General features: G+C 42.4%; 1 protein-coding gene across 1 annotated transcript; it reads right to left on the reverse strand.

The window, feature by feature from the left end:
* Nucleotides 1-2,042: 2,042 nt before the first annotated feature.
* On the reverse strand, nucleotides 2,043-13,340 carry LOC128103838 (uncharacterized protein C6orf201 homolog). Its single transcript, XM_052728483.1, has 3 exons — nucleotides 13,160-13,340; nucleotides 10,746-10,944; nucleotides 2,043-2,298 (listed from the first exon to the last, which is right to left on the reverse strand). Exons 1-3 carry the CDS (start codon nucleotides 13,338-13,340, stop codon nucleotides 2,043-2,045), a joined length of 636 nt encoding a protein of 211 aa, XP_052584443.1.
* Nucleotides 13,341-20,356: the final 7,016 nt, after the last annotated feature.

Below are 20,356 nucleotides of genomic sequence, written 5' to 3' on the forward strand. Positions count from 1 at the left end.
ATGGTGGGTCGCATGGCAACAGACAGGCTGGCATTATGCTGTAGATGTAGCTAAGAGGTTATATCTTGATCTGCAAGTTGGAGAGGTGGTGGGAAGAGAGAGAATGGACCTGTCATGGGCATTTGAAATCTCGAAGCCCATCCTCCAACAAGGCCACACTTCCTAATCTTCCAAAACAGTTCTACCAAATGTGAACCAGTTATTCAAATACATGAGCCCTTCGGAGCCATTCTCATTGAAGTCACAAAACAATCTAAATGTCTTTTAACTAGCAGTGGATAATGAAAATGTGGTACACACATGCTATGGAATACTATTCATCCATAAAGAAAAAATGAAATCATGAACTTTTTAGGCAAATTAATGGAACTAGAAAAGGTCATTTAGTGAGGTAAAAACAGACCTAGAGAGACAAACATCCTATGTTCTCTCTAATCTGTAGTTCCTAGCTCCAAGACTTCAGCTGTGAGTATATAGCCTAGAGTAACGACAGAGACCAGGAAAGTAAAAGGGGACCATTGGGGGAACAATGGGATCATATTAGGGTACAAGTGATTTGAATGGGGGAATGAAAAGACAGGAGTCTTTAATTAAGGAGGGAGAGGAAGATAAATACCAAAGAAGGAGAGAGGAGAGTAAAATAGCAAAGGATATCTGAGAAAGTCATAAGGAATCATACTATTATGTGGCTACCTAAAAATACCTATAATACCTGTAAGTCTAGGTATAGATACATAGTTTAAGTGAAATTTTCCTGTTTGAGCTGGCAATGCTTGCTCCACCAAAGAGCCATAAACTATTTGACAAAACCCCCAAAAGCAAGCATGAGGGACCTCCTTTTGAGAGGTCCAAGAGACTCGCAAAACATTATATATACACTATTGCGGTTGCCCTCAGTAGTTTCCCAGAAGTGGAGGGGGAGTCCCTATTGCCGAAGACACCATGCACTTCAGACACAGGGCACAGAGGATGCAAGCTGCATGTGACCTGAAGGCTGCCTCCCTGAGGACCAGCGATCATGGCACCAAAAGGTGCCATGAAAGCTTTCAAGAGAGGTAAGCAAACAGTATTCCTACCCAGCTGTGATGCCTATGAACCATAATAATGACTGGCATGGCAGGATAACACTAAGAGTACAGTAGTTGTAGAGATACCTGGCAGTAATTAACAGCTCTCTGATTGGACATAGGGTCCACTCAACAAGAGGAAAACCATGCCTGGTACTGGAAACCTAGCCATCTACCCAGGGCTAGTGCAGTCATAGACATTGAAGGTGAACCTACAACGGCCAGCTTACTAACCAATATAACTCCTGAGAACATTCTAAATATTTACCCTTACACTCATAGATACGTGGAGCTCTCACCCCTCATCAAAGAAAGTTGTCTTTGCAACAGACACCATCACAGAAAACCACCGCTGATCAAAATGCAGAGGACAAGAGGTTATGTGGTACTCAGTAGGTAATACTCCCCATTGCTGACATGAGCATCCTCAAAACAATTTCTGTACTTAAAGCTCAGGGAGAGTTGCAGAAGAGGGGATGGAAAGATTGTAAAAGGCAGAAGAAAAGGAAGTTTGTTGTGAGATTGTGCCTCCTAGTAGTAGTCAGAGAAGCTACACCCAGGAAGTCTCATCAGCCAGGCTGCCTAAATGAGACATGAGCACCAATGGACATGCTAAGGTAGAAGGGAAAAGCTTATGGAGCCTCATCCCTGGACAGGACTATAGGCAGCTGGGGAGTGTTGAGAGTGGGAGAAGAAATGGTCTTCCCTTTCCAATTGGCTATCCATTATCAAGTGGTCAGCCCTGATATCATACACATACAGGTAACATAATACAGACTGAGCAGGTGGTATTTATACATTCACACACCACACACACACATACACTGAGAGAGTGTGTGGGTGTGTGTGAGAACAAGTAAAGAAAGAAGTCACAAATTTGAGAGAGATGAGGAGCAGTGCAAGGCAGGGATTGGATGGAGGAAGGGGGGAAATTACGTAATTATAATTTCAAAAAATTTTTAAATTATTTTAAAATTAAATCAGGTTTTTGGCAGTAGAAAGTCTTACCCTTTTTGACATGAATCGATGCTGCCATGAGCACTGGAACATTGTGCCTGCAGATATTTTCTGAAAAGCACTCACAGCCTTACAAGCCGAGGTCGTATCTTTGTACACCACGACAGCACTTTGTCGTCCACAAGGAGTGACTGAGCTAATTGGGCCTAGTGCGGACAGTCTTTGCATCACCGACTTGAGGTCCTCTGAGGGTTGCAAGTTCTTTTTTGCCCACCTGGCAAGGGGGGAAATGTGAGGAAAACAAATAAGAATATTCATTGTCACTTCTCCAACACATACCTACACAGAAAGGGACAACAAGGGGACAGTGGGTCATTTCACCAGAAAAGCAATGTTCCTCATTGACTTTACAAACCTCATTCTTCAGTGTGGTGTTTTGTGAGGCACCTGTAAGCTGCCTAACCTTCTAACTTGGCAAGGCCTTTGATGAGCTATTTGAAGCCCACAAAATTGGCATGGAGTATTTTGCTTTTTAAAATATTTTGGATGGAGACCATTACAGAAAATCACAACTGATAAAAATGCCGTGTTGTGGAACACAGTCCCAATGGATACATCTACAACACAACTCCTGCACCTAAGGCTCAAGGTCATTTCAGAAGAGGGGGCAGAAAGATTGTAAGAACCAGAGAATCAGGGAATTTGCTATGAGGTTGTCTCTCCTTAAAATGTCAGAAGATACATACACCCATGAAGTTTCACCAAAGTGTCTGCCTAAACATCTGAACAAGGACACCACCATAGACATGCTAACATGGAAGGGGAGAGCTCAGCAGATCTCAACCCTAGACGATTACTACAGGAACCAGGAATGTTAAACACACAGGGTTGTCTTTTCAAAGGGAGAGGTGTATAATCTGTTTTCTGCCCAGAGGCTGGGAGTTGACATATCTAATGCCTGGTGACCCTTGTGACATCCTGTGGCTTAGGCCACACCAGATCCTCCCTAGACCTTTATCTTGAGCCTGATTATCTCAGTCAATTTATAGAACTTATCTTTATGGAAGATGTCACTTGTACTTTATGAAGAGTTTCTATGTAGTCATGTCTTAAGCTTTGTTGTGCACATAGGATTGCAATAATTATCTCTGGAAAACGTTTTTCCATATTGTGCTATGCTTAAATATGCCTAAAATAAACTATCTGGCATCAGGCTCCTGAAGTTTGACCCAACACCCGCTACTTAGCCATGTTGCACCGAACTGTCTCCCTACCTCCTCTTGACTCTTCACTCGTGGCCTGTTGCTCTTTGTGTGTGTGTGTACTGCTTTTTTGCAGTGTGTTCCAACCTATTCTATAGCTTTTCTCTGAATAAAATCTATGTGAGCCTTTATTTCAATTTATTGAATAAGAGGCCAAGAACTTACGAACACATGACCCAGACCCCAACTCTTGTAACAGTCTACCAGGGCTTTAGCTACTCCTCATCCCAGCATCATACCTGGGAACTATTTACAGTGAGACAAAGACAGCATGGTAACAAATTCTTGCCTTCTTTATTCAAGCAATGCTCAGTTCCCACTCATTAGACAATTCTGCTTAATCTGTTAATTTCCTTGGTGAGACCATTCTTCTTAGATTATAAAATTAACTCCACTTAAGCACAGTTGTAACTATACAAATGCTGAGTTTATAGACTGGGATAGGGTTTCCTATAGAAATAGAGAATGGCATCCATCTATATCTGTATCTAGTACCTGGATACACACAGTCATCAGTTAATAACAGTCCATGATGGATTGCAGGTACAATGATGCTAAGATCACTATGGAACTGAAAAGTTCCAAGTGAGATTTTTTAAAATTAATTTATTTTTTTATTTTATAATTTAATTTAATTTTACATATCAGTCAGGGATTCCCCTGTCCTCCCTCCTCCCACCCTCCCCCCAGCCTCCCCTCCCCATTCCCATCTCCTCCAGGACAAGGACTCCCCTGGGGATTCAGCTCAGCCTGGTAGATTCAGTCGAGGCAGGTCCAGTCCCCTCCTTCCTTCACCCAGGCTGAGCAAAGTGTCCCTGCATAGGCCCCAGGTTCCAAACAGCCAGCTCATGCACTAAGGACAGGTCCTGGTCCCACTGCCTGTGGGCCTCCCAAACAGTTCAAGCTAATCAACTGTCTCACTTATCCAGAAGACTACTGGCAATGGTCGAGAGAAAGCCCGAACTGACCTACTCTGGTGATCAGATGGCCAAACACCCTAACTGTCATGGTAGAACTCTCTTCCAACCACTGAAGGAAGTGGGTGCAGAGATCCACGGCCAGGCCCCAGGTGGAGCTCCAGGAGTCCAATCGTCGAGAAAGAGGAGGGATTGTATGAGCGAGAATTGTTGAGACCAAGATTGGAAAAAGCACAGGGACAAATAGCCAAACTAGTGGAGATTTTTTTTTTAACCATTCTAAAGTTGTAATGAAAAGCACCATGAGTTTGTGTTAAGGTGTCAACAAACCTACTCTGCAACCAGTGATACACAGCACATAAAATTATGTGCAGTACATAAAATCTCACAATGATATGTTGTTAGTTTATGTATTTACAATACTATACTTTTATCATTATGCTAGAGTGTACTTCTACTTACTAAAAAGCATTATTGTAGATCTGCTGCTATGTAACACCAGTAGCAGCCTCATAATATTGTGTTTACCATGTCTTTCTGGGTAGGGTGCTTAATTAATTGCATACTAAGTATAGTAACTACTTTGTGGTATTTTCATATGAGCATATAATCACTTTGATCATGTTCACTTTCTTTTTGTCTTTTGAGACAGGCTCTCACTATGTAACCCTGACTTCCCTGGAACTTGCTATGTAGACCAAGCTGTTCTCAGACTCACAGAGATTCACCTGCCTCTGTCTCCCAAGTAATGGGAATAAAGATGTGCGCCACCACACCTGGCAATATTCACCTCCTTTATGTCTTTTTTTTAATCCCCTGCCTTAGATTCTTTATAATCATTATAGTCCCCCTTTTACTTTTGTGCCTCTTCCTGGCCTGTTTCACATATAAAAGAAAATATGTGTGCTGGTTAGTTTTATTGTCTACTCAACTTGACACAACTTAGAATCACCTGGGAAGAGAGAACCTCAATCATCTAGATCAGACTGGCCTGTGGGCATGTCTATGGGCCGTTGTCTTATTACTGATGTAGGAGGGTACAGGCCACTGTGGGCAGCATCGTTCCTTAGGCTGATAGACCTGGTCTTTATAAGAATGGTCCCTAAATATGAGCCTGAGAGGGAGCAAACCAGAGATCAAGACAGTAAGCTGCGTATCTCTATAATTTTTGTCTCTAGATTTCTGCCTTGAATTCCTGCCTGACCTCACTCAGTGACTGATAATGACCTGGAAGTATAAGTCAAATAAACCCTTCCCTTCCCAAGTTGCTTGTTGTCAGAATGTTTTATCACAGCAACAGAACAACATAAAATTCATGTGTTTTGGCATCTGGCTTATATTGCTTAACATGATGATCCCCAGTTCCATTCACGTAACTGCAAACAATGTAATTTCAACCTTTACAACTGAGTAAAAGTCTATTGTAAATAGTCAACACACTTTCACACTTTCATCCATGGATGCACCCTGGCCACTATGAATCATTCTACGATAAACATGAGTGTGTAGTAGGCACTTGTATGCTGACTGTGATTCATTTGCTACCACCTCTTTAATTGCATCAAGCGGCCACACCTAGAGGTTGACACACCATCTAGCTTTGTGTAACTGTGGTGTTTGCACAATAATGAGATTGATTACCTGCAACCCACTGCATTTCTCAGAATGTATCCAGAGGGTTTAGCAGCAAATGACCACAAATGAGAATGGAATTGGTTTGTGAGATTATTGGGACTGACACGGGGTATTATTGAGCATGCTAGAAAATCCAGTGGGAGTTTGCCTTGCAGTCAAGGAACCAAAGGTTAACTTGAGGCTAGAACTCCTTACCTTTTATGGAATCTTAGCCTTTTCTATTCATGTTTTAAACTGACTGATTGACAGGTCTATCACACTATGGAAGGCCATCTATCTATTTTACTCAGAGACTACTGATTGAAATATAAATCTCATCTGAAAAATATTGTCATAACAATACATGGACAGGTGTTCAAATGACTGGTACCATAGACCCGCCAAGCTGATGTGTATATTTAATCATCCTGTAACTCCTATAGTCTCCCTTGGGATGCTGAGAAAGGAGGATTGTTGAGGCCAGGCGTTTGAGGCTAGCCTGGGCAGCATAGTAAGACTGTATCTCAAATAACTAATAACCATCAGGTAGCCTGAAAGTGAGGTCTCTTTGTGTAGATGAACTCAGGGACCTTGATGAATCAACATTGATGAATCGAGTAGATGGTAAATGCAACCCATTCAGGTTTGACCCTAATCCTGGCTCTACTATATCAGCAGAGTTGTTGGAAGACATTCACCTGGACCCGGGGTTCTGCCTAGAGCTTTCACTGCTCTGAGTGGCCTACGGGTCCTGCCTCATTTGGAGGGACAACTACTAAACAAGAGAAGTAAACAGACATGGGAACCTTTCATTTGACTACACTTCATCACTTTCATTTTTTCTTTGTCTTGAGTCCATTTGTAGTAAAAACATAAATACTTTTCTTGAATGCCTACCCAGCAACCAGGTGGAGAGCATAGGTGGGGTGGCAAACAATCATGTCCTTACAGTACAACACAGTAAATACGACATGTGGATGGGGTGCCCATGGCCTTTCTGGGCATGGAAGTTTAACTACAAATGTCTACAGCAGAGGCGGAGCAGAATCAATCCTACTGACTGCTACCAGGCTCCTGTCTCTGCTTATTACTGTGTTGTTTTAATAACAAAAAATACTTCGAAATCTAAACTAAAGTCCCTGTGTGGATCATTCAGCCATCTTCTGTTCAAGACTGCTTTGCCACACTTCCCAACAGAAAAAGAAAAATGAGCCCCAGAGTCCATGAATATGATATATTGAGCCAATGAATGCAGTTTACAATTATAATTTGCATGCAGTTTCCAGAAAGGATTTACAATATTATAAAAAGTGGGGTCTGGCATCCTGCCAAGTTCTCCAACAGGGATAATACACCACCATCTGTGACTCTAGATGCTTGGAAAATCTGGTTTTCAGCATGGGATGGCTTTGGGAACTACTGATTTATTTACAGAACAGAATGGAAGAATTTTTGTCAAAAGCCAATGTGATGTAGCATCTGACCCCGTGACTACCATCGCTGTGTGCTATGGCTTGACTGTGTTCCCCAGAAATTCATAAATTAGAACCTTGATTCTCCATGCCATGGTGGTGGGGGCTTCAATAAGAGGGATTAATAACCATCTGATGGGACTGTGTTAACTCTCATTCTAACAGGACGAAATCAGTTTCATTACAGGTTGGGAAGATGTCTCCATCAATAAAGCCTTTGCTGTGCAAGCATGGAGACCCAAGTTCAATCCCTAGCACCCACATAAAAGCTGAGTGTGGCAAACACCTATAATCCCAGTGCTGGGGAGGTGGAGACAGGCAGGTCCCTGGACTCACTGGCCAGCCCGTCTAGCTAACGTAGTGAGTTACAGGTTTGTGAGAGACTCTATATCAAAAATGAGCCAGAGAGTGAGTGACATTGGCCTCTGATTAACACACACAGGAACACACACACAAATAAGAGGTTGTTTCAAAGAAAGACTACCCACCCTGCTTGCTCTCTTCCTCTCTTCCATATTCCCTACTTGCCCTTCTAACATCTGCCATGCTTTAAAGCAGTTCTGGGCCCTTACCAGAAGTAAGGGTCTTGTCTTGGACTTTCTATCATCTAGAACCATGAGCCTAAGTGGAGTTCTTTTCTTTATAAGTTACCCAATCTCAAGTACTCTGCAATAGCAATAGAAAATGGATTAAGTCCTTGTTAGGGAAAGGTCTTGCCCTCTCTGTGCAAATGAGATACAGATTCTAAACACTAAACACATTTGCCAGTGTTAAGTTCAAGGTTCCCATAGTTGGCTCAGTCTAAAATTTACACACATTAAAGTACACATTCTCACTGCAAGTTATACCTGCCATTTTTTCCCAGCATAGGGCCACCACGTGAGATCTTACCAATCTCATTTTACAGATGAGCAAGGGCAGGAGAGTCAACAGTGTTACAGGCAACATTTAGACAAGGATGTTGTTCTTCTCAATATTATTCTTCAGGGACATCTAGGCTTGCCTTCAAGAACAGGTGCTCTCAGGGGTACCAGTTAAGTCACAAGAGAGTAAGAATGATAGAGTTGTGTCTAGATGGTCATGTTACTAGAGACAGGGCAAGAATCACGGGCAATACAACAGATTCCCTCTGGCATCCAGAGTCATGGCAGCCAGAAAATGATTCAGGATTGAATCCTTGTGAAGCAGTCCCCACCACTTGGAAGGCTTTCTTGGATCCCTTGTAAGTTAATTTGCATCCCAGCAGGTTCTTTTTCTACTTCTCCCAATGCTGCCCTCACGCCCCCTTTGATGTACCCTATCACCAATGCTACCCTCACGTCCCCTTTGAAGTTTCCTGTCACCAGCTGATCTTCTGTGCTCTTATTTCTATATGAGCCCTTGCTTCTCAGAGACCCTAAACAAACAAACCAAACTCACAAATGAACAAAACAGACTGCACTGTTACAGAGAGCAGATGTATGTTTGTAGAAGGAAATGTGTGAAGATAGGTGTCCACCCTTGGGTGCTGATATTAAAGCTGTATTTTCATAGGCCATGCTAGAATGTTAAATAAGATAGGTCAGTCTATTTGAAGGCGTCATACTCCAAACAGCCTTCTATGATGTTGAAATTTGATTTAAAAGATAGGCCTCCAAACACAGTCACATAATCTTAATTTGAATATCTTAAAATAACTTTCACCCTTTAAAAATTCAGTGTCGCTGGGCCATGGTGGCGTATGCCTTTAATCCCAGCACTGGGGAGGCAGAGCTAGGCAGATGTCCATGAGTTCGAGCCCAGCCTGGGCTACAGAGTGAGTTCCAGGAAAGGTGCAAAGCTACACAGAGAAACCCTGTCTCGAAAAACTAACTAACTAACTAACTAACTAACTAACTAACTAAATAAATAAATAAATAAATAAATAAATAAATAAAAATAAAAATAAAAATAAAAATAAAAATAAAAATAAAAATTCAGTGTCACTTTATTATCCTGAAAATGCTACGGTTCTAATGATTGCTGTCCCCTTATAACATAACTTTGCTTTCTTTAGCTATGGGGCTTGGTTTTTTGTTTTTTGGGTTTTTTTGAGATTATAATTTAATAAATTACATTATTTCTCTCTTGCTTTTCCTTCCTCCAAACCCTCCTATCTACCTCTTCCCACTCTCCTTTAAACTCACGATCTCTTTTTTCACTAATTGTTATTGCATACACATATGTAAATGTATGCACATACATATTCCTCAATGTAACCTGCTCCGTCTGTATAATGTTACTCGTATGTATGTCTTCAGGGCTGACCATTTGGCATTGGACAACCAATTGGTGTGCTCTTCCCCGGAGAAGGCCACCTCTCCCACTCCCAGCTTCCCTCGGTTGCCTGTAGTTCTTTGCATAGGGTTGAGGCCTTGTATGCTTTTCTCTGTCCACTTCGGCATGTCCACTTGGGTCATCCTTGTTCAGCTCACATTTGGGCAGCCATGTTGGTGAGACTTTATGGGCATAGCATCTGATATTACTAGGAGACACAATTTCACAAGCTATGGGTTTTTAAATCCAGCTGGCAAGGTCTGACACTGGAGACACTAGGGGAGGGGTAGACAAGGAGGTTGTTAACTAGGATGAAGAGCCCAGAGGAAGTGTCTAGTCCAGGCAATTTCATGAGCTAGACCTCTGTATGTTATCATCTTAAGATCAGAGAGGGCTCTGCTTTTATCCTGTCAACCCGCTAACACTCTTGGAATATCTACAATGTGCAAAGCATGGGTGTCATTTTGTAGTAATAGTCAGCGATAGGAAAGCAGCAAATGGAAACATGCCATCTGACATGCACAGGGAAATGTACAAAATAAGGTAGTTTGCTGAGTAACCAAAGCTTAAGACTCGGAGCACCCCATCCCCTTTCTCATCTAGCCTGAAGCCAGCTATTCCTCACTTGTGTTCACTACAAAAGCTCCCCAGCAGGTCTCCAGAGAGGTCCAGAGAATACTTGAATCTATTTTGTCCATCCTTGCAATCTCTCTTCCTTTCTCAGTGTAAAAATCTGGCAGACTAGGGATAAAGCCAAAGTCCTTGCTCATGCTAATGATGGTACTTAGTGGATGGTTCCTTCTCTAACAATCCTCTTTCAGCCCTGCAGATCTCTGCTCACTAGACTAGAAGGCGGTAGGTAGAGGTGACACACCACCCTTCTCATCTCCATAGATTTTCCTGCACTGAAGGCTTCTTCAGTAACTTGGGGTGTGTGAAGTAAAGGCTGTGTGCTCTTATACAAGACAAGGCCTGTTTCCATGTTCTCCATGTTTCACAAAGACCACATTAAGTCATCGTTTTTTGCCGGGGGGGCGGGGGGGGGGGGGGGGGGGGGGGGGGGGGGGGCGAGCAGAAGGGGCAGTGCAGTGAAGAGTTTCTGTTTGTGACCATTCTGTGTTTCTTTAACATGAGCATGAGATGAAAAGTCCAAGAACCTACCTAACAACGATCGTGCACATGGGTGGCTCGTATGTGTTTTTCTTCCACATGTGACATTTCCTCCAGTTGCCGCTTATGTTGTTGATAGTTTTCCTTTTCCATGAGGGCATTTTGCTGGGCTTTGGAGTCAGACTAACCTCTTTCGGCAACTGATGTCTTGCTAAGATCTTTTCCAAGCCCGAGAATTCGGAATTCTCACCTGGTGGTATAATAAATATTAACATAATTCAGTGTTTATTTCCAACCTCTGCATAGCAAGATTCTTTCAGGTCTTTGTACGTGTACCTGGTGCTGAGGATGGAACCCTTCACATGTGTTAGGTATACCCCCCCAACTGTGTGTGTACAATCTAGTAATTCCTTCTCAGCCCTGCCGTCCCTTTCTCTAAGCAATATTTCTTAAATCTTAGTCTAAGAGATGCACTGGCTATAAATGCATGCATTAAGTGTGCTAAGACCACTGTAAATATTGTTGGTTCCTTATGTAAAGTTTGTAAACTAATAGTAAGTTAAAATACAATTCTTATTTTTATTATGCATTTTGAAACTTCTCAGAGGAAATGGAATAAGTAGAGATTATTGTCTTGCTCTTAATTTGGAACGCCATCTTCCTGATACTTTGCCTAAGAACCATTCTGCGTTTGGAGATCGAACAACTGAGACTTGGGATTTGGACCTTGGTCTCTTACTGCTGGAACTCTCTGAGTGGTCAGCAGCAGGTAGGATGCTCGAATGAGGGTGAGGCGATTCCAGAGGTTCACAGCCTGTTATCAGAACTGGCAGACACACACAACTGAAGAAGGAAGGATTGTTTGGGCACATGGCTTAGAGGGTTCGACATGGTCACTTGATCCCACAAGCTTGGGCAGAATATCATGACTGTAGGAACAAGTGACATAAGAGAGCTGTCCCCTTCATTGCTAACCAGGAACCAAAAAGCACAACAGAAAGTTGCCAGCAATAATGTGTCCCCAAGTTACCTATTTCTTCCAATTTGATTCCACTTGCTAAGTCTCTGGAGTCACTCAAAATAGTACCACCATCTGGGGCCAAGCATTCAAATCATCAACCTATGGAGGACTTTAAATCCACAGACTATAATATACAGAAAAATCCAGAACCTCTTACATATGCCTGCCCTTCGCATTAGCAGTTCCTCTTTACCCGAGGGAAGAGCGGAGACAGAAACTCAGCACACCACCACGCCTTCCCCTGGCTTCTCAGTCTCAACACACCAGAGCAGAGTGGGCGGAAAGAATTTCAACATGCTGAGAGGGACTTTAGAGTGCTGATATTAGACTTGATATTTCATTCGCAGTATAACTCCCCAAAGTGAAGCAATTTGCTTGTAATTCACCTAAAGTTAGCAACAAATGTCAGTAGAATGGATCCAAAGGAAAAGCTAAGGCAGGGGCAGAGTGACAGAGTAGCTGATTTGTGCAGTTTTATACGAAGCTGCTTAAATTCTGTGTGTGCTCACGATGTAATACGTACTATAACCTGGATGTATGGGTTTGTTCATAACACTCTGCATTAGGAAGCAGAGATTAACTTGACTATAACCAACTTTGTCCCAACAGTTTAAAAGTCTTTGTACCAGCTGCCACCTTTGTTTTAACTGGTGTGGAAGCTTCAATTTTGTCTTCTAAGTTTATTGGTACAGGTGGCTGCCATCTACCGGTATCTTGCAGTTAATCACAAATAATTCAAGGTTGGGGTCCATTAAGTTCACAAATCAAATTCTCCACCATCCTGACCCAATTTTAGGACCACCAGACCACTCCAAACTGCAAAAACTAGCGACTACTCACTATAAGGAATGGCACATGCCTATGGTCTCAGCTACCCAGGAGACTGAAGCAAGAAGATGGCTTGAGCCCAGAAATTTCAGACCAGTGTGGGCAACCTATCAAGACTCCATCTCAAAATAGTAATACTAACCACTAAAAAAAAATATTTAAAAATTACTTTCAGGGGAAATAACCAAGCTCTTCCTGGCAGAAGGAGAAGGGAGCGGTAGAGAGTCAAATAAAAGGAGTGAAGTGTCTAATCTGACCCTCGCCTTGAAAGTTCTCCCACTGATCTCCAAATCAGAGATTACATCTTAATCTGTAACTTGTGTACATTTGTACACGGCTCGTTTCCATCTTCCCGTGGGTGTGTTATGCCTAGAGATGAGTGGTAACTTACCTTGGCTCATGAAAGACTACACAAAGAAGAGATAGATAATGATCTCTACCCATGGGCAAATTCACAGTCCATTCTGAGAACACAGACTTATGGAGCCACGATGTGGCATGAGTCTCATGAACTGACGTCACAGGCAATGTGACAAAGTTAATGCCCACAGCTGAAAGAAGAGGCTCACGCCAGCACGAAAACATAAACATTCTCATCTGCCCTCCACCCACTTACATTTAATTTTGTCGTCTTCACTTCTGTAGGAATGAAGCACTTCCACCATATTATTTGGGAGCAACTTGTGAAGGTTAGAGAGGAGGTCAAACGTGTGACACAGGACATCAGGCTGGGTATAATTTTTCATCTTCTCCTCAAAGAGGTTTATGGCTGATGAACTGTTGTTGGCTGTTCCCATGATGGCTTGTTAAGTTACAGAGAAAAGCAAATAGAGCATATGAAACGTGCCAGTGTGTCGCGCGACTGTACCTGCCTCAGTTTGCTGCCATCTCCAGGAGGAGATGGTGGAACCCGCTTTCTGGCCCCTGCTTTGCATTCTGAGTGTCATAATGGCCCAGGTTATTGGCCTGGAACTCTCAGAGTTTGTTCTGCATCTTCAAAGCAGAGAAAAGCCGCCCATGGAAGGTATCCTGTCAAATAATTCAGAGATTTTCCACAGAAATTCCAGTTCCCTGTCTGGATATGGATGAGTTCTGAGGAGAAAAAGCGAGTTTTTCCTAAAAGGAAACCAATTGGTGTGCACATAGCCCCTGCTGTCTTACCATTCTAGAGGCCTTGTACCTGGTGTGTGCATAATTAAGACTCCATAGACCTAGGAGGTCCCAAAGAGAGTGGTTACATCAGCACTGCCCCTGTAGACACGAGGAAGAGCTCTATGGTCCTAAACTAAGGAGATGTCCAGATTAATACAGGTAAGGGGACTGTCTGCTTTTTACTCTTTTTTTTTTCCAGATTGCCAAAGGAAACAAATAAACCTCTTTAGTACTAGTTTTTCTCCACTGTAGACCAAGGAGCAGAGGATAACACAAGTACCAAATAACAATAAAGCCCCAAACTTCATAGACCAGCTGGAACAGTTGAGAAGCAACCAAGAACCATTCCTCAGTTTGCGACAAAATGCAAATAGCAGCATGGTTAAAGTTGCCCCCCTTGATTTTAAATCCACCAGCCAGTCAGGACACCAGGGTTCCCTTATTTCCAAAGCAGTGTCCCCCAAGAGCAAAACAAAACAGAACCCGTGGATTTCACTGGAAAAGCAGATACATATTCATATAGGAAAACACTTTAAGAATGGGCACATTATGTTTTATTTATTGACTGGCCTGGAACTCCATATGTAGACCAGGAAGGATGGCCTCAAACTTGCAGTGATCTGCTTGCCTCTTCCTCATGAGTACTAGGATTAAAGGTGTGCACAATTCTGCCTGACTGACAATATGCTCTGAGTTGTTACTCTAAGTAGCACTTGATGGAATGTTCATAGTTAACTGAAGCTATGGACATTGGCTGAAACCAGAAATAGGTCATGATTGTTAAAAGTTATCCTTGAAAAAAAAATTGACTATTACCAAGAAGAGAAAACAGGAAAGATGATGAAGTAGTTAAGAGCACGTCATTTGCTCCTCTAGCAGAGGACCCAGGTTTGGTTCTCAGCACTCACATGGCAGTTTACAACCATTTGTAATTCCCATTCTAGGAGTTCCAACACCCCCTTCGAGATTCTGCAGGCTTCAGGTACATGTCGTGAACATACATACATGCAGGCAAAACACTCATCCATATAAAATAATACAAATTTTAAAATAAAATAAAACTCTAAAAACAGAAGACAATATAAAATGCTGATGAGGGGCCAGAGATGGGAACTTTAAAATCCCCTTTCTTTGTTAGTGAAAATGGAAATTAGGACAATAGTCATTGAGAAAAGCAGTACTGGGTTCATCCAAAACTTTAAAAACAGAACTGGTGCAAAACCAGCCATCCCACTTCTAGGTAACCCAAAGGAAATCAGACTCTTATGTCAAAGAGACACCTGAATACCTGTGTTCTTCAAAGCACCGTAACAAGAGCCAACATATGGGGACTAAGCCTAGCTAGCTGTCCATCAACAGATAAATGGATAAGGTGTACATAGGCTGAGCCTGGTGGCCTTTAATCCCTGCACTCAGGAAGCAGAGGCAGAGGCAGGCAGACCTCTGTGAGTTCAAGGCCGACCTGGTCTACAACCTGTCAAAAAGAAAAAGGACTGTCCATATACACATTAGAATACTATGCCGTCCACTTTATTGTGAAACAAACCATCCAATGTCGTTTTCTTTTGGCCTGGTTTTGATGTTTTTACAATAAGAAGGACTTGTGGGAGCCATCGTCGTTTGCTTTGTTTCCAAGCATACTGTGGTGGAAAGAACTTGGGGCTGAGAGCTCAGTGAGACAGGAAGACTGGCCATACACTGCTGACTACACCTGATGGTTTTGGTCCAAGCTCCTAGGTAGGGCCCAGCCTGCAATTCTGAGACTAGATGCAACAAATGCTTGTGTTTTTAATCTTATTTCCAATCTTTTTCTCCAATGACCAATACCTTCTCAAACCATGTATTTGATGAGAGAATTCTGCTGTGCCCAGTACCCTCCTTGCCTTGCTGCAGGAGAAGGTGAGTTGCTATGCCAGCCAAGTGGCAGCTTAGGCCCTGCCGCCAGCCTTATTAACTAAATTGATCCTGCAGCGCAGCACAGCGCAGAGCAGCGCAGGGCAGGGCAGCACCCAGGGTTCTTTTTCTTCACTTACAGCTAGCTCTTAGGTAAGAGGCAATTCCCTTTCTTTCTTGTTGTTGTTTCAAAGAGGGCTCCCGTGTCTCCGGAGCACCTTGCACTGCCAGCAAGCCACAGCTGTGCATTTGACAAGGCCAGCTGGCTCCCAGAAGGCAGAGTGTTCAGCAACGTTCAGAGAGAGAAGATCATCTCCAAGTTTCTCAAAGGAAGCCTCCTAAAGAGAGTGTTTGGCTCGCAGCAGCTGAGATGGGAGAGCCCCAACTCCCAGAAAGAGGATCCCAGCCCAGCATGTCCTAGCGCCAGAAAGTAAGTCCGTATTGCAAAGTAGACCCAAACTCAAAGTAAGCTCATCCCAGATGGCCAGGAAAACAGCTCTGTACAGGCCTCCAGAGAACCAGAAGGCTTAGGAGGAACCGCAAACTCAGGGGCCAAGTCCAGTGGTAAGAACAAAATTAAACAGGAAACACGTAACTGAGAACGTTTTCAAAGCACCACCTGTAACACCGGCATAGGATGCGGGATTCACCGATGTGTGTGCTTCTCTTGTTTGGGGAAATGTTTTTAAATACATCACTGCCATCTACAGTAGGAATAAGTAGATTTGAAACAAAATTCCTTGTATTTTTTGGAATAAAATGGTAGCTTCCCAAATCAGATAGTTTTGTTAAGGAAGCACACACTAAAGGTTAATATTGTTGTTTGTTTGTTTGGTTTGTTTTGTTTTGTTTTTCCAGAAAGGGTCTCACTATGTGGCTCTGGCTGTCCTGGAACTCACTCTGTAGACCAGGCTGACCTCCAACAACACAGATATCCACCTGCCTCTGCCTCCCAAGTGCTGGGATTAAAGGCATGCATCACTACTCCAGGCAAAGATTGAGTTTTAAAATAAAACTTTAAAGTAGAAAATGAAAAAAGAAATCCTTCAAAGTAAAAACATTTAACTCATGTTTCTTTAAAAGGAATTATTCAAACACAAGAAAGCTAGGATACTCATGATTAATGATCATAAAAAAACAAAACCTTAAGTTGGGAAGAAGAGAATCAGCAACTAATGAAAGGCACAGATGGGGGAGGGATAAAATCAAGTTATTAATCTAAAGCATATGCTAAGTATCATCTGTCTACCAGTGAGTGATTTGAGATGTTTCCCACTGATCGAATATATGTATTTTTAAAGTATTTGTTCACATTTTTGTGTACAGGTGTTTTGCCTCCAAGCATGTCTGGGCATGCATGCCTGATGCCAAAGAAGAGGGCATCAGATCCCCTGGGACCGTAGTTACAGATAGTTGTGAGCTGCCTCGTGGGTGCTGGGAATCAAACCTGGGTCCTCTGGAAAGGCAGCCAGTGCTCTTAACTGCTGAGCCATCTCTCTAACCCCTGATGGAGTATCTCATTTAAATACCACAGAAAAGGCATATTGTTAATTAGAAAATATTGACCAACTTTGTGAAAATGCTTACATAATCCTACTGAAGGATATTCTGAGGTCATGCATACCTGAAAGGTGAGTATTGAAATATGAAAGGCATTAAGAGATAGGCAGAAATGGAAGTCTTCTTCCCTGAAGAATAACTAAGAAATGATGTTCTTGGCATTTCTTTGCGTAACCCAGGGCAATAAAGAGACACATAAGTTGAGGTGCTTTCCACAATAGTATCTTTCTGTCATTGTCCTCTCTGCCACAAGAGGAGAAGTGAAGGTGTGCTCACTGAACCCTCTTAAGTTCCTGGCCAAGCTAAGGTGGGCTCACTGAACCCTCTTAAGATCCTGGCCAAGCTAAGGTGGGCTCACTGAACCCTCTTAAGTTCCTGGCCAAGGTAAGGTGGGCTCACTGAATCCTCTTAAGATCCTGGCCAAGTGAAGGTGGGCTCACTGAACCCTCTTAAGTTCCTGGCCCAGGGTTTGTTCTCATTTCTTCTGATCCAGACCTTCTGGCTCAGTGGTTAAGAGCATGCATTGTTCTTAAAGAGGACCTCAGTTCTAGTCCCAGTGCCCACATCAGGAAGCTCACAACAACCTGTAACTCCAACTACAGGGGATCTGGCAGTCCTTTGACCTTCTCAGACACATAAGTAAATTAATAACAAAACTTCTCTGCTGTAGTTTGTAGAAAAAAAATGGTAAATACTACCAGACAGAGAACATTCACCTTATTCTAGTTCTGTTTTGAAAAAAAAAAAAAATGGTTTCCCTCTGTATTAGCTAAAGAGGAACAGATTTAAAGTAAGGCCATCTTGAGACTACTCCTAAGAACTGAATGCTGGGCATGGCCTTGAAGGCAAGTGCATTCTCTTTGGCCAATGGCTGACACTACTGTTAGGTCTAATCTACGAAAAAGATGGCCTGCTGTCTTACTTCTCCAGTGGGCTAGAGCCAAAGCAGAACCAAGGGATTGGAGCAGTACCACTGTTTTAGCTGTTTTTGTGTACTTAACTACTTACACTTAACTATGGCCTTTCACATTTTGTGACGAAGGGAAAGACAGCCGCGATTTTGATGCCATCAAAGCACGGAAGGAACATTCGAGTAGGGATGATAATCGGAAAGAGAGGCTTTTGAGATTAGGCTGTGGCAAAGAGGACAAAAGAGAACCTTAGAGGATGTACAAACCTCAGAGTGATTCTTAGGAACCTGGAATTGGTTCTAAGACAAAAGGAAAAGGCAGAATCAGAGACATCAAACAAGGAAGATGAGACCAAGTAAGCCAGATACATGAATGTTGCACATGCACCACACACACTTGTGCACATATAACTTCTGTTTCCAGAGGAGACAGAAGAAAAATTCCCAGCTACATATACTCTAGAAATGGTTGGCTGGGAGTACGTGGTCCCCAGTTCACCATTTTTCAAGTAATTGTAAATTGAAAACAGTCAATATATTTACAGCTCAGGTGTCTCAGTTACAAATTAGGGACAACTAGTAGTAACTGCTTCATTGGATTGAATATTAAATAGATAATTCATATAAAATGTTCGACAGTATGGCCGGCACCCTTCATACACCATGGATTCTGGCAATTATTGTTTGGCAGTAATTAAATTAATTCAAGCATTTTCTGAATGCCTACTGTATGCCAGACATTCTACTGGATTGGATAAGGGTAGATCTTGTCTTCAAAGTGTAGAAAAGATATATGTTATATACTTTGATGAAAAATTATTACATTAATAAATGGCTTACGCAAGTCACTATAATACAACCCAAAGTAGCAGTCTTGGAGTGAGCGGACAGCTGTTCATTCTTCCTCAGCAGTCAGGAAGGATGAGACGTGAGCTGGAACAATTTGACTCCAGTTTAATCCTGCAGGTTAAAAACAAAACAGAACCACCGATAAAAGGGAGAGTTTGGCAAAACTGTGGAATTATCTAACGTGATTGACATGTATAAGAAGTTAAAGAGGAAAGGTGAAAGCAATCTCTTCAAGCTGGACTGAAGAATTAAGATTTCCTTCTTCAGGCCTTGGGAGAGCATCTGACAGAGCTATATGTCAGAGCTGCTAGATAGAACACAGCCCAGGGGAGGGAAGAGACTAGGCCTCCAAGAAGCCTGTGGGGAATGAGGCCTCCAGAGACTTGAGTCTTTCTTTTCATTGGCTGAGTGTACCCCCACTATGGGTTCCACCCAGTTTTAAGTAAGGTGGGTAGCATAATGGATGGAGCAGACAAGGCCCTTCCCTCACTACGGTGGATAAACAGATGATTTTTAAGGATAACAAGTAAACAGGGCTCATGAACAAGACTGTGAGTTGTATAAGGAGTAAACATACAGGTCTATAAAATAGAGTATGGTAGACAGGAAGGGCGTCTTTAAACCTTTGGTGGGGGGAAACAGACTAAATGCAGAGAAAGAAGACAGACATCTATTGGGTGAGGTTGGGGAGTCAATCAAAGATCTTTGAAACTCTTGAAATCATGTTCAGTATTTGTTATATACATGTGTATGTATTTTTCTAGAAGATAAAAGGACAGGACTCCCATTCCTTCAGACATTAAAGAGCCAATGTATTTCAATACTTATTGAGCCTTTTGGAAATGAGTCTAGAGCCTGGTGTTCAATCAGACAACGTATTATCAACAAGCAATTAAAAAAAAAATCTCTCCTCAAAGCTGGACATGGTGACACATCTCCTTAATCCCAGTACTTGGCAGCTCCAGAGACAGAGATCTCTGAATTTGGCCAGCGTGGTTTCTATATAGCGGGTTCCAGACTAGCCAGGGCTACAGAGAGAAACCCTGTCTCAAAACCAAATCAAACAAAGCCCCTCAAATGTCATTAGCTTATTATACTGACTTTTTGTTTGTTTTTTCGAGACAGAGTTTCTCTGTGTAGTTTTGGTGCCTGTCCTGGATCTAGACCAGGCTGGTCTCGAACTCACAGAACTCTGCCTGACTCTGTCTCCCGAGTGCTGGGATTAAAGGCATGCGCCACCACCGCCCAGTTTATACTGACATTTTTAGTAGTCATTTACTTATATATAGAAAGTGACTCTTAAAAAATTTCCTTACACCCAACTGTTCTGGGAAAAGGCACTTATATGTATATAAGTTCAATTATAGTGTATATAATCTATATATGTATATATATTATTTTTCTTTTCCACTTAATTTGTGGAGGGGGCAAGAGATGTTCATTTGGGGT

Source organism: Peromyscus californicus, unplaced genomic scaffold, assembly GCF_007827085.1.
Source record: "Peromyscus californicus insignis strain IS unplaced genomic scaffold, ASM782708v3 Scaffold_8__1_contigs__length_139910024, whole genome shotgun sequence".
In the NCBI taxonomy this organism is placed as follows: domain Eukaryota; kingdom Metazoa; phylum Chordata; class Mammalia; order Rodentia; family Cricetidae; genus Peromyscus; species Peromyscus californicus.